General features: G+C 37.0%; 1 protein-coding gene across 1 annotated transcript in view; it reads left to right on the top strand.

Moving 5' to 3' along the window:
• The first annotated feature begins 1,772 nt into the window (after positions 1–1,772).
• LOC134802735 (uncharacterized) overlaps positions 1,773–15,842 on the top strand; it is a 29,849-nt gene continuing 15,779 nt past the window's right edge. The window contains exons 1-7 of the mRNA XM_063775404.1: positions 1,773–2,505; positions 3,591–4,493; positions 6,603–6,722; positions 7,126–7,308; positions 8,556–8,627; positions 10,628–10,729; positions 15,363–15,455. Coding sequence (XP_063631474.1) covers positions 3,615–4,493; positions 6,603–6,722; positions 7,126–7,308; positions 8,556–8,627; positions 10,628–10,729; positions 15,363–15,455 — 1,449 coding nt within the window. The 5' untranslated portion in view covers positions 1,773–2,505; positions 3,591–3,614. The remainder of the gene's footprint in view (positions 2,506–3,590; positions 4,494–6,602; positions 6,723–7,125; positions 7,309–8,555; positions 8,628–10,627; positions 10,730–15,362; positions 15,456–15,842) is intronic.

The raw sequence follows: 15,842 nt of genomic DNA, 5'->3' as shown, positions 1-15,842 counted from the left end.
CAAACTTATTTTCACAGAGTTAGCTTGATCAGAAACTAATTCCAACAACTCAAAAATGAAGTATGCTACCTGAAAGATTACTACCTAATACAACCTTTTGAACACCAGATGACAGGAATATGCCGTGCCCCAGATGCCAGGTGATCACGTAAGTTCCTATTGCATTGGCAAAGCTGACATCTGTAGCCGTCATTGGCATCCATGGCAAGACTTTCCGATGACGGCCATAGCCGTCTGTGGCTGTCAAAAGGTTAAAATATGCCTGCCTGTCAAATAAATGTCTGTGTTTGTATGTAACAAAACCCAAAGCCAAGCCAATTGGCTCACATAATGTCTAATATTTAACTAAAATAAATAAATAAATTGAAATTCATTGTTAAGAGAATAAGAGTATGTCAAGGTAATTTTGAACACCTCGCCCGCCTCGCAATTTCTGCTGCTGACTGTACTGTCCCTCGATCACCATTACATCCTGATTCTAGTGTACTTATACAACATTGAAAACAAAACAAATTAAATATTATGACAAAATTATGGCTTATGAATAAAAAAAAAACAAATAAACACACTTTACAAATAACACCTTTGCCATGATCGATAAGGAAAAAAAAACAAATCATTTCGTTCTGTTCCCAACATCAAGCCACTGGTTGTTAACTTTGTGCAAGGTTCTAAGGTGTCCATCCATTTGAATTACAGTTTGCTTCAGGATCCTTATATTCTTCAAATGTGTCCGTAGGTAGTTATTCAATGCACGAGCCGCTTCCAACTCCATTGGCAAATCTGATCCAGCTCTCTAAAAATGAAAACAAGTTTGCTAAATATTACAATGATAATTTCCTGAACAAGTATTTTCTTATTTCTGGTTCAACAATTTTACCTCGTTCTTTGACGATGTCACTGATGTAGTAGACATTGTTGGATTGTTTAACTAAATGCAATATAAATTAGACCCTTTGTGAATTAAACTTAATTCATAATAAAACAAAGAAACTATTTCTTTATTTAAAAGCTCCAACGGTTTGGTTACTTTATATGGTTTACATGTAAGCTGTGACAGTGACACTGACAGTGACAGTGACACTGACAGTGACAGCAGAAAAGTTATTTTTTTTATTTTATGGCCTGGCTACGACACCATTAAGCCAAACATCTGATGAAAGTGTCAGAGGGCATCGGGCGTTTTTCTCTTTTACCCCAACTAAGGCGTAATTAGAGTAACAGAGAAAGATACGGTGTTCACAGTAGGCCCACACTACGCATTCGTATTGTACGTATAGATATTTCTGTCAACATGCCAAAAACAAACCCAAGTAATTTAGTCGGGTTCGTTGCTGTCCGTTTCCTCCAAGCTTTGGTGGGGAACAACAAGACGTCAACTGTTTTACGTAGATTCTCACTAAATTATGTAGGATGCCAGATAGGATGACTGAATTAAAAAAGGTGTATAAAGCATTTAAGTCGAATGTTTTGTTTGAAACATAACTTTGAAAAATCGAAACTCTACTTCCATCTCTTTCACTTCAACATGGTTAGTATGACACTTAAAGGCAGAGATACCTACTACCTACACGGCTACACTATACTTTTGTTTTGATGTTCTTGGTAGCCCCTCAGGTTTCATAGTCATAATCTATAATATGTAAAACTCTCCTGAATATAGTAATTGCTAAAGGGGTAAAAATGTATTCAAAATAGACCGCAAATGTAAATAAATTAGAAATCGCTTTATAATTTGCTCTTTAATTAACTCTGACGACGATGTATAGAACGAGAAAACTGCTTCTTTTAATTTAAATAACACGATTTATGTAATTCTCCAGTTGAATTGCTGAAACTGCACTTGCGGAAATGCACGGAAATTAAAATTCCACTTCCTCGCTATCGATCACGTAAAGCAGTTGCAAAACGCATGCGCGATAGAACAAAGCAAAGCGCCCTCTGCAGAAAAATAGAAGAGACAAAAAAAGAAACGCCGCCATTTTGACATTTGTTTGGCTTTTGTTCTTAATAAATATAAATTATCATGTAATTACGCGTGCAACAGCGATTATGTTTACATTTTCGCTTCACTACAGTTTCGCTTATTAGCCGATTACTGAAATATGGTGCATCAGCAATATTCGTTTCGGTTCGGCAGCGCATAAATCGATAAATTCGCCCGTGCCGCATTTTTATTTTCTCGATGCTTATTTCGTGTATAATTTGATATTTTTAGACGATTAAGTGCTTAAATAGGTGAAATAATGTATTGATCTGTGTGGTTAACTAACTATATTTAAGAATAAACTATGAAATATCATTAAATGTGTGATGTCAAAAAGGCGCGAACGCTTTTTACCGCTGTAGATTTTGGGACGAAAATAAAACTGAGTGTTTGTGCGAAACAAAGACATTAGAGCTTCGTGTTATGTTTACGAAACCCTGCAAGTGTTATAACTGAATTTCGCACAACTTTTCTGGAGGTACATGTCGTGGAAACTATCTTTCTGCACATAAGTTCATGTAAGTAGGTAACTATTTGATTTCCGATTTCTTATACGAAATTCTCATACAATCGACACAGAATCAAGCATTATTTAGATTTTATATGTTACGAATTTACATTTACTTTTGTGTTTTATAATGATTTTACATACTTACATATAAAATGTTTGATGGGCCAGAATTAAAAAAAACCCTAATTTTTAATCAATTGACAAAATGTGTATGATCAGAGAAGCAAAAACATAGATTTTTGGTTTTTGTATCATTATCTGTCATTTGTTTTCCACTTAGCAATATTAATGAAATTTTATATAGGTGAAAGTAAAACTTGATTATTAATTCAAAATGTATTGATTTTATAAAGGTTTTGATAGTTTTTTTATTTTCTTCACTTGTACCGGTCAATGCAGATTAATTTCAGATTAGAGTCAAAATTTAATTGTACATCTAATACTTAACTGAGGTGTTTAGTTAAGAAATTGCATGGTGATTTTGTAGTAGAAGGTAGCCGCGGTTTGGAACTAAAACTAGTTTACACACTACCCTGAAGGTCCTACCTACCTATACCTCTTCAGTTCTCTATTATAGGTTCAAATTTCAGTTGCAAATATTGATTTTTCATTTGTATGCCTTAGGAGGGTAAATTTTTACTTAACTTGATACAGATCTGCTATATGCAGCCAATCCCACCCCTCCAGTTAAACAGTAGACCCATAATTGTTTGGGGGCATATATGTCCAAGTGTCAGAAAAGCTAGGTGTCATAATGTCTATCGTCAATTAGCCGAATGTAACGATGGCCTGATGACGGAAAGTCCAGATGTAACAAATTCAATTAAGGATTGTCTTTCCAAAGGCGCTTATTATTTGTATGGTTGAGAAATAAATAGACTTTAACCTAAGACAATTGATACGAACAAATTCCAATGAAGAAAAGATCAAAAAATTTATTCTGTGTTAAAAATTGCCCCAGCATTCAAACAAATATACACACATAAAATCTTCTACCTTACCTAACTATAGTAACTATCCTTTCTTCTTCTGTCCATCATCAGTATCTTTGGAGATCCCAATTATGACACTAATGACTTATATTGATTACAGGTTAAGTTCCCCTCTGCACTTGCAATGCGGTTAAGAAGTAGGAAGAGGGAGCCCCTCTCGGTCAAGAGGAACACATCCAAAGTCACAAAATTGAAGGCAAAACCATTAAATAGCCGCTTGTCACCTCCCAACACCACCTGGAAGAAAGTTCTCAAGCGGGACACTGCCAAAAATGGTTTACCCGAAATCTGCACTCGGTCACAGCTAAAAACTAGACCCGTTAGAACCAAGTTAGTTAGCATGGAGAAGGAGCACAAAAAAGAGCTGAAAAGCACAAAGAAACCAATCTTCCAAACAGTTGTACGTAGCACTAATAAGGATCTAGTGACTTCCACTACAAAGTTAAGGGATAAGACGCAGAATGATAAAGTTACAACAACTTCCAAGCCAAAACTTAAAGATGTACGAACCACGAAAAGTGTTCAACTTCGACACAGCTCACTCAATCGTGAGAAGAAGTCTGAATCCGTTGAGATATCATCTCCTCGAAAGACCAGGCGTATGGATAAAAATGAGAAATCTGCTTCGCTGAACAGTTCACCGATCCGCAAAGTCCGTCAGCTCGGTATACCTTCAGCGAAAAGCAAGATCGCTGTAAGCTCAACCAATGAAAGCCCTAAGAAGAAAACTAAGACCAAAGCAGCTATAGTTCCGGAGCAAAACAATTGGAATACGGAAGATAATGATGTAACCATGTACGAGCCGCATACAACTACATTTGTGGACTTCCCGACTCCGAAGCATGATGAATCAGACTCGGAGACGCAGGTGGAGTCATCGTTATGTCTTCCGAATGACTGTTTGAATGATTTCATGGCTATTGCTGAGTGCGCCAGGCTGATCAACCAGGACTTACCGGCTGAAGATGAGGATATTAACTACTTAGCTGATAGAGCTGCTAAGGTAAGGATTGTGTATAGAGATGCCCCGAATAGTGATTTTGGCCGAATACCGAATATTCGGCACCTCTCTCGGCTATATTCGGCATAACATGCGAACATTTTGAGTCACGTTAATTATGAAAACTGTTGGCCAACAAAGCACAATGTTTGTTAAGATTTGACTTTTGTTGCTCAGAACTAGAGAATGTAGTTAGAGCCAATTAAATTAGACCCATGATAAAAATAAAAATATTTGTAATCAACAAATGCTCAAAAACAGGGTCTTTGGATTTAACAACTTTCCATGAAAACATGTTAAAATCATGGTATAATAATATACTCCGCCTGGTACTCCATTCCGAGATTCGCGTATGACCTAACTGACACGCGCCTACGTCATCATGCTGTTTACAGGTTCTCAAACTTTGAAATGTGGGAGAATTTTAACCAACGGTGAAAATTATTTTAACGGCATTAATTTTAAGTTATTCATGTAGAAACATAGTAAAATAAAACAAATCTAATGTATTAAATTAAACTTTATTTATCTATACAAGACAAACGTTTGAAAAACTAATTCACAGTTAATCAATAAACGGTGTTCGACACTTTAAACAATTTTCGTTTTAATTTCTTCTGGAGTTGATTACAAACGATTTTTTTCATTTCATTCATTGGCTACGGATTCATTATTCGGAAACGTATAAAATCTGATTATACTGCCCTTTTTACTCCTACTCTTACAGTTCCGAATAGAACAGCCAACCATTTTCGTAACAAAACATTAATTACCAAGCTTACGACGTGAAAAGTTTGGAAAACTCTGCGACTGCTGACACTGAGCGAGAAGGAAATAACAATTAACACGCGTTCGACAAGGATGACGGTCAGGGCATGAAGTTATCTAGATCCGAATTGTCAAATGTCCACAGCGCTATCCTGTGTTGCCAGTAGTATAAACAGAATTACCCGAAAGTCTGAAATTTCTTTCGTGAATCGGAAGATATTGCTAACGAGTAATTAAAAATGACGTGTTATTGTAAAATTTAAGCTAAAATACATATAAATGAAAATTATAAAATTATAAAGAAATATTTTAACTTATTAACCATAGGTATAATGTACCCATGTAACATGTTATGTTGAAATAAAGTGGCAATGTTATTTTGACGTAATCGCGTGTCACTCTGGGAATGGAAGACCATGTTTTATTAGACCATGGTTAAAATAAAATATAGTGGTTTGCGGTTATTGTATAATTTTTCTTTTTAGGAAGGTGCAACAGATATTCAGCATTGGGCCGAATAGTAAACATCATTCGGCCGAATACCGAATAGTTGCCGAATATTCGTGGCATCTCTAATTATGTAACTGTTAAATAAAAAATTTAAAAATCTGAATCGGTTCACATGGGCCCTGTGAGGGTATAGCAATATTACAATGCTATTATCAAAGGGAATTTGAAATAGAGGCGGATTGTCAAAGTAAATCATGTAGCCACAGTAAATTTACTGCCATCTTTCGTCAGAAGATTAAAACTGTTAGAACGCCATTTGACTTTGATCCTTATTCTTTCACTGACATGTATTAATTTGTTAAATATCAAAAAGTAACACCATCTACTCTATGGTGCAATATTTTCGAGCGATGGCACCACACCTTTGGCCTACTTTAGAGTAGATGGCGTTACTTTTTGATATTTAACACATTTCAGTGAAAGAATAAGGATCAAAGTCAAATGGCGTTCTAAAAGCTTTAATCTTCTGACGAATGATGGCAGTAAATTTGTACTGTGGCTACATAATTTACCATGACAGTAACTCTCTACACACTATCCTCTTTGCTATTATGCCTTAGGGGCTGTCCATAAATTACGTCATCGATTTTTGACGATTTTGGACCCCCCCCCCCCCCCCTATAATCATCCAAAAATCATGCTTCAAATGACCCCATTTCCTCCTACTTCATGCTACCGTCATCCGATGTCCAGACCCCCCCCCCCCTAATTTGAAATGACGTAATTTATGAATAGCCCCTTACATTACGAACTTGGCATTTTTTTCTTCTATGGTTAGGATAATTATAAAAAAAAAACTGTTTTTGATACTAATCTTACTTGATATATTCACAGGTAATGACCACAGAGAAAGCGCGTCGCAAATCCAGCAACGAATTGGAAATGTACCAACCCACATCTACCACGGACGATGCAGACACCGATGTGTTCAAACATAAGCACAAATACGTGCAGGTACGTCTGTCTCACTCTAACAGTACGAGCTTACAACAATAAACTATATCTATACTCTGTATCTTCAGGTACTTAAATAAAAGTAAACAAACAATTTGTACATTTTCGGGTAGTTATAACATGTATTGGTTAACCAACCAAATACAAAACCGCCTGGATCAGTCACTGAACGAGCTGACTTTAACCTACATTATTTGATCGTGTAATGTTTTCATCTACCCTCAACTGGCTTAAGGAGCCATTTGAGGGTAGATTTTGTTTACTTTTATTAAAATACCTAAGGATACAGAGTACAACGAGCTTACAACAATAAACTAGAAATGTACCAATCCACATCCTGATGATGCAATGATATAATAAGTTTTTGGACCTTCCGTATTCAAATATACTATATTTCCCGCAGCCTGACTTTGTCACAATGCTAGAGCAGGACGGCTACGTGCGAGACAGCGAGTGTGAAATCTCATCGACCTGCGACACCCAAGGCACGGCTATTGAAAGCTTGGAGGCGCTTTCAGCGAGGAGTCCCAGCGAGGGCTTCCTACATGAAATAACGCAGAGCCTTGTGGCTGAAGCTGCAGGATGGGTATGTAAAAATCCTAAAATTTGTGTTTTATTATTTTATTATAAAAAAAAAACAAGTACTCCTTATGTCAATTTGGTGGATCTCAATTATTATTTTTGATAATATATGTACCCATTATTTGAGTCCCTACCGTTTTTATTTGAGGTTAACAAATATTCAATCAATAATATCCATAAAAGATCCATCCGTTTAAGACTTATCTACAGCCAGACGTGGCTCACTCCGCGACTTTCGACGCGTCGCTACAAGTACATGCGGCGCACACCAATTTTGGTGTCTAGCAGTAGTAGTTGCCGCGCACCGCTATGGAATGGCTGCCTGCTCGCGCTTGCGCCACCTAGCGGTCATATCTGTCGTAATAGACGCGTTTTGTAGAGTGAACCTTCTGTACCTAGTACTATTCTTTATTTATTTTTCGTCTTAAGTTAGGGTTTTTATAATATGAATATAAAAGTAAAATATAAAAACACTTACAAAACGATAAAAAATACATATAAACACATTATAAAAAACCTAACCTAGGGTGCCGCCAGCAGCGGGGCAAGGCCCAAGCTACCGGTGGTCAGGGCTGCAGAGAGAGGAACCGGCGGACTATCCGCGCCGTGTCCAAGATCACCGCCTTCTGCATCTGACCCTTGATCCAACCACCTAGCGAGAGTCTCTCAAGATGTTGGTCGAGACTCTTCGCTATTAGACCGTTCACTGAAACGACTATCGGGACAATGATCGTCGAATCAACATCCCACATGGCGGTTATCTCATGAGCCAAGTCTAGGTACTTACTGGACTTGTCCTTCTCGGCCTTCACGAGATTCTCATCATGGGGGATGGTGATGTCAACGAGCATGGCCCGACGTTGCGATCGATCTATTATCACAATGTCAGGCTTATTGGCTACAATAGTCCTGTCTGTGATGATAGATCGATCCCAATAGAGCGTGGCATGACCATTCTCGAGAACAGGCGCAGGTAAGTACTTGTAGTACGGTACTTCGCGGTCCACAAGGCCATATAGAAGAGCAAGTTGCTGGTGAATAATTCTGGCTACGAGATTATGTCTGTGCAAGTACTCGCCGTTAGCAAGATGAGAACAACCGGAAATGATATGCCTGAGTGACTCTCCGGGACGGCGGCATGCCCGACAAATGTCGACCGTACCGTCCTTCAGGATATATTTCCGATACTAGTACTATTTATTATTATGTGCCACAGCCTAGACATCTTGTATAAATATTATTTATTTTCAGAGCACTTCAGACATAACTGCTGATGAGTCATCACTCACTTGTCATGATGAACAGCCACCTTCTGACCTAGAGGTAAGTCCTAAAGTTTTTATTTTATTAGCCTGTGTGTGTCCCACTGCTGGGAAAAGGCCTCCCCCCTTCCAATCCTCCCTGTGCTAAGCAAGACCCCGCCAATCCCGCTGGAATGAATCCACGTCGTCCCGCCATGTCTTTCTAAAGTTTATAAAAAAAATATAATTGGGGTCATCCATTATTTACATCACACATTTAGGGGGGGGGGGGGTCAAGAAAATGTGACATGTTGTGACAAGGGGGAGAGGGGTGACTTGAAAAACTTTGTGACGTCACTTTAACTTCATCATTTATTTACTGTACAGTTCAAAAACAAGTTTTTGGAACGATAATCGTTTTTATTAGTTTAATTTTTTTTCATAATCAGTTTTGGGTTATAAATTTACTAATATTTTGACAAAAACTTAATAATACTTAATTCGATTTGCCGATTTCGTTGAAAAAATGTGACGTCACACCAGGGGGGGAGGGGTTTGCCAAATGTGACCAAGTGTGACAAGGAGGGGGGGAGGGGTCAAAAAACCTTGAAATTCGTGTGACGTAATTAATGGATGACCCCTATACAACCACCTTTTATCGCCAATTCTATTTTTCTTTCAACTGTGGGTTTGGTTAATAAGATTGTTGGTTATCACCTAGTTACTATTCCTATGGCCTTCTTAGAACAGTTTAATGTCATCATGAGATTGATAATTCATAATTTTACATTTTTGATGATTAAATGACTTTACCCTATCATCATGAGATTGTGTTGTTAAGTATCGGTTTTTCATAAGTACATATACTAAATTCTGTTTAATTGGATGCCAAACTAAAAAAACCTGTTTGAATAATAGTTTGAAATTTTTGAAGAAAACTATCATAGATTAGATTAGATTTAGATTAGATTTATTTATTTCATAATACAGATTACATTATAAATTGCAGGCATGTCAATCTACAGGAATTCATATTATGATCGTCAAAAACAGGGATGTCACAACAATATAATCAATAAAATATCAAATTAAAAGTGAAATGATAAGTTTTTAAAATAATGTCAAGATAGTATCTCCTGTGGTGGATCGTCAAAATCTATACATCATTCATAAATTCACTAACAGAATACAACGGTTTATCCAACAAAAAATCTCTTAATCGGCGTTTGAATGCTTGATCACACAGTTCATTACGCACATATACCTATTTACAAAAGATAATTTAGTATATACAGGCGGATTGTCAAAGTAAATTTTGTAGCCACAGTGAGCCGTCGCTCGAAAAGATGGCGCCATAGCGTTATACCTTTGGCCTATGCGCGTGTAGATGGCGACACTTTTGCACATTTAACAAATTTAACACATATCAGTGAAATAACAAGGATCAAAGTCAAATGGCGTTCTAAAAGTTTTAATCTTGTGTTGAAAGATGTCAGTAAATTTACTGTGGCTACAAAATTTACTCTGACACTCCGCCTATATATCAAATTCTCTTTGCTATTTATGAACATTGACAAGAGAAATTCAAGAGGTTTGTTTAATAGTTATTTGTTTTACAAGTTGTTGTTTAACCACTCGTGCTAATATTGATACCCAAGCAAGCAAAAGATTCCAAAATTGAACCACGAGCGTAGCGAGTGGTTCGAAAAATGGGATCTTGAGCGTTGCGAAGGTTTCAAAGCACGAGGGTTAAACAAAATTTGCCCCCGAGAGAAACACAAATTTTTCACCACACCAACCCGAAACAAATATTAAATGTAAAATATCAAACAAAATCAAATTCAAATGAATGTTATTAAATATTTATCATCCAAAATCATCATTTAAAAGTCAATTCTACCAGCAAACATAAGAAAACAACTCAAACTTTGCATTTGATTACTTTGCCTCACATGTGAATCACTGATAGCAAAGTGCAACTTTGCTATCCGTTTACGAAGTGCAAAGTAAGCCTTTCCGAGCTGGTGTGGTGAAAAATGTATTCCTCTTAGATGTTTCACTAAACCTGTTATTTTATTGTAGGAGGAAGCAGCCGACGTGATATCGTCGTGCAGTAATCGAGTTGACTGCGAACAGATCTCCTCTTGGGTCGACGCTTTTGATCCCTATCTCTTCATCAAGCAGGTATTTAATGTTATTAACTTGAAAACTTCCGTGATTCCACATATATGTTAAGGGGCTCCCCCACGCCAATGACCTTCGATCTGAATCCCTTAGTTTTCTAATGTTTTTTGTAACTTATCATATTAACAGCAACGGCTTTAAGCAATATAGTATCCCATATTTACTTCAAAGTTCATTGTCTTCGAGATATTTGGCACCAAAGTTGAACAATTTTAGGCCAAAAAACTGGTTTTCTGGCCATAACTTTTGTGTTAACTAGTTTAGAATTAAAAACTAGACACGTTTTTCGAGTCGTCAGAGACGAACCCAAATATGTAGATTTCGTATATGTAAGATCTTTCACAGCAACCTAGATACAAAAAAAGTATTTTTTAGACAATGTTTAAAAAAAGTATTCATTTCTTTCAAAATCCGGTACACAAAAATGGGAATAAAAGATTGAAGAACCGATAACCGTTTGTTTTATAATTCCATCTGTAGTGCAAAAGTAGGAGATACGATTCAAAACTTGTCAAAAATCGATGAAAACCTCGGGTAGCCCCTTAAAGAAATATATGTATAATGGGTCAAAGTTGGCTATTACTGAACCGGTGAGCTCCATCTTAAGCTCTGTCTTCACTTTCCATCAGGTGTGACTAGGGCCAATCGTCGATCAGTTTGTAATAAATAAAAGGATATCGCGGCGCGGAATCACATATACAGGGTGACCCATAAGTGACACGTCACAGTGACACTGGAGGTAGACCAAGCCAAGAGGACCCAAACCAACTTAACATGACCCCAGTAAAAATGGCACGGTTTTCGAGTTATTGCCAAATTAAGGTTTTTCGTGAATTTTCGCCGTTTTTAACATTGTTAGTGCCAGTGTGCAGTCGGAAAGGTCTCGAAGTTAGTTTTTTTTGTGTGTACGGCATCATGAATAGTTAATTAAGATAACAGAATAGGTATTTTATCGATAAACAATGTAAAATGCAAAAAAGTACTGGTTTAATCTTGAATTAAATTCACAGCGAACCATTAATTTCGACTTTGACCACCTGTCGTGAAAAAAATTACTAGAAAAGTAATGAGCAAATAACGTCATAATATTGAGCATGTTATGCAGATTCAAAAATGGTATAACACATGTACATAGCTTCCTGCAATAAAATATGAATTATTATCATCTTTCGAAAGCCTCATAAAAAATAAGTAAAAACTTGGAAATTTGCAATCCGTTGCTACTTAGTAAAAATAACGATTTATGTTAAGATATTTCATTCTGGATACAGAAATAAAAAAAACGCCTATTCAGTAATTGCCGAATGCCTAAAAGAAAAAGATGGAAAATGCTTATCTCCCTTTTTAAGGATATCATTGAGTTGATAGCTGAGATAGAGGTTGAAGTTTGAAAGGGTAGGTTGAAATAATTTTACAATAGGTGCTCGAATTGCTTTTCTCCGGCTCGTATGCATGCTTGACACCGACTTGTAAAACTTCAAGTTAATTTTCTTAAATTAATTTTGGATATGTTTCGTGCTGCCTCGAACATGCCGTCGTAGTTCCTCTTGGGACTTTATTGGGTTGGAGTAAAATTTATCTTTCAACCTACCCTTTCAAACTTCAACCTCTATCTCAGCTATCAACTCAATGATATCCTTAAAAAGGGAGATAAGCATATTCCATCTTTTTCTTTTAGGCATTCGGCAATTACTGAATAGGCGTTTTTTTTATTTCTGTATCCAGAATGAAATATCTTAATATAAATCGTTATTTTTAGGGTTCCGTACCTCAAAAGGAAAAAACGGAACCCTTATAGGATCACTCGTGCGTCTGTCTGTCTGTCTGTCTGTCTGTCTGTCTGTCTGTCCGTCTGTCACAGCCGATTTTCTCCGGAACTACTGGACCAATCAAGTTGAAATTTGGTACACATATGTAAGTTTGTGACCCAAATACGGACATATAACGTAAACAAATGAATTTTAAACATGGGGGCCACTTTTGGGGGGTAAATGAAAAAATGAAAAAAAAATTTTTTTTCAAACTATATCATGTTACATATCAAATGAAAGAGCTTATTGTAAGGATCTCAAATATATTTTTTTTATAATTTTCGAATAAACGGTTTAGAAGTTATTCAAGAAAATAGGCAAAAAATGACCATTCCCCCCCCCCTTATCTCCGAAACTACTAAGTCTTAAATTTTTAAACAAATACATAAAATAGGTCTATACCTATAGATGACAGGAAAACCTATTAGAAATGTACAGTCAAGCGTGAGTCGGACTTAATTACAGTTTTTGATCCGACCCCTACGGATTTTTTAAAGAGATTTCACTCACGTTTCACATAAAAAATACATTGTTAACAGTGCCGGATTACTTAGAGTAGTAGTTTTCTTAGAGTAATTGGTGATAATTTTCTGATAAGATAATCATTTTAAATATTTAACGGTCTTACCTACTTACGAGTAATTGTAAGGTCAAATTAAAAATAATGTTTAAAAAAATATGTTAAATTGAGAGCTAGCTCAAAGTTTTTTGTACTCGTCGACTTTAATGGTTGAATTAATAAAGACTTTGTAACCAATAAGCAAAACAAGCACGTGCTTACGGCACCACGTTCAGGGAGGGCACCAAAATGCCAGGTTGAAAAAGGTGAACAAATTTTAAAATTAGGGACAGACACATCGTTTTTACCACACGATTTTTTTAGCTGTCCAAAAGCTAATTTGCAAAAATAATGGCGCGTAATTCTTTGGGAAACAATCGGTAGCAGTAGAAGAGTCGTGATTACATGCATAGATTCGATTTCAACCCACTCTTTTGCGGTTCGGCGTTAGGTCTTATGCGAGGCCTTCTGCCTTACGGCAAAGTTGATCTTCTGCCTTAATTACACTTGGGCGTGGATCCAAATCCAAGCTTTCCTCTTTCGCAGCTGGGCCTACTGCCTTTCTCACACTTCGCCAATTCAATTCCAAGCTCTCTGCTTTCTTGCATATTTTATGCATGAAAACAACCTCGCTGAGACCCTTAAATATCGAGCCCTATGCGAAGCTAGGCTGATAGAAAACTGTCCCATCCCTTCTCTGTATGAAATCCTGGATTCGCGCCTGGTTGGGACTAAAGCTAAAATTGCGTTTTTATATCGAAAAATAGGGTGGCGACTGCAGCAACATTATTCTGTTGCAACGTTACTGCTGCAGTACTGTCAACTTCCGTGATAAAATGATGTGACTGATTTCCATACTAAAAGTAAAAATGTACAACTGTCTATCATATTGCGTTTTTATATCGAAAAATTTCCGCGCTCGCTTCGCTCGCGTTTCTATTACTTTCTACGCTATGATAAAGGTGACATTCGGGTGGCGACTGCAACAGCATTAGGTACTCTGTTGCAACATTACTGCTGCGGCACTGTCAATTTTCGTGATAAAATGATGTGACTGATTTCCATTCTCAGCTGTAATGCGGCAATGAACTTCTCTCCATTTACCAAAAAATCAATGTAATCTTGATGACCCTAGGGAGAGGGGGCACCTAGAAATGCTTAGGGCATCAAAATATCTTAATCCGGCACTGATTGTTAAAAATTGTGTAATATACGGAACCCTTGGAACGCGAGTCCGACTCGCACTTGGCCGGTTTTTACTAAGTAGCAACGGATTGCAAATTTCCAGTTTTTACTTTGTTTTTATGAGGCTTTCGAAAGATGATAAATAATTCATATTTTATTGCAGGAAGCTATGTACATGTGTTATACCATTTTTGAATCTGCATAACATGCTCAATATTATGACGTTATTTGCTCATTACTTTTCTAGTAATTTTTTTTTCACGACAGGTGGTCAAAGTCGAAATTAATGTTTCGCTGTGAATTTAATTCAAGATTAAACCAGTACTTTTTTGCATTTTACATTGTTTATCGATAAAATACCTATTCTGTTATCTTAATTAACTATTCATGATGCCGTACATACAAAAAAAAACTAACTTCGAGACCTTTCTGAGTGCACACTGGCACTAACAATGTTAAAAACGGTCAAAATTCATGAAAAACCTTAATTTGGCAATAACTCAAAAACCGTGCCACTTTTACTGGGGTCATGTTAAGTTGGTTTGGTTCCTCTTGGCCTGGTCTACCTCCAGTGTCACTGTGACGTGTCACTTATGGGACACCCTGTATAGTCTGTCAAGCAAAGTATGCCAGTCGCAATGTACACCAAAGTGAAGTACGGCAACACTCAAAGAGCAGTATTGCGCTAAGAAAAGCAGCAATGCACATCGAACCAAAACATTTAATTATCATAACCTCAAATTTTACAAAACTTACGATCAACGGGCATGATTATACATTGTAGGCACCTTGACTTTGCTTAAAAAGTTCATGCCCAATCTTATTTAGTATAGTGGTATTTAATATTGACAGCAAAAATTTCTCCTAAAATAGCATCGATTCAGAATGTAAACAAACAAGATGGCTGTCATTCACGATCCACATTTCACAGATAAAACACAGACACACGCGATTTATCAAATTTCTCGCCTTTTGTTACTGACATGATTTGATTGACCAAGTATATTTACTGTAAACTGTGTGAGGTGTATTGTATAACTATTGCCTGTGCCTTGCCTTACCAAGTAAATGTTTTCAGCTGCCCCCGCTAGAGAGCGTAGCGACTGGTGCCCTGCGTGCGCGCTACCCCGCGCTACCGCTCAAGACTAGAACGAGCCCCGACTTTAGTCTGGTGAGTAATCTTACCTACGGGGGGTTCTATCCTCCTACAGCCCAAGGACCTACCTATAGAACTTGGGGGTTGTGCACAAATCACGCGAGGTGTTTTCGGCTACTTTTTACCCCCCCTCCCCCTTGGTGATATTTGAAATTTTATCATTCGACCCAATTTTAAGATAAATAGTATTGTATATAGAAAATCTTGTTTATTTTTCTATTTTCGTTAAATAGACTCGCTATTTTGAAGTGCAGAGTGAAGATTTATGTTTAACGAAACCGAGAAAAAGTAGCTAGTCATGTGGTAGGTTTTTTCTTAGTTTCGTTCACTATAGCTAGACAGGTGAAATTTTCACAGATGATGTATTTCTGTTGCCACTATAACAAATACTAAAAAGTACGG

The sequence above is a fragment of the Cydia splendana genome, chromosome 25, assembly GCF_910591565.1.
Source record: "Cydia splendana chromosome 25, ilCydSple1.2, whole genome shotgun sequence".
In the NCBI taxonomy this organism is placed as follows: Eukaryota; Metazoa; Arthropoda; class Insecta; order Lepidoptera; family Tortricidae; genus Cydia; species Cydia splendana.
Note: the sequence above shows the minus strand (reverse complement) of the source record. Positions and strands in the feature narration are given on the sequence as shown.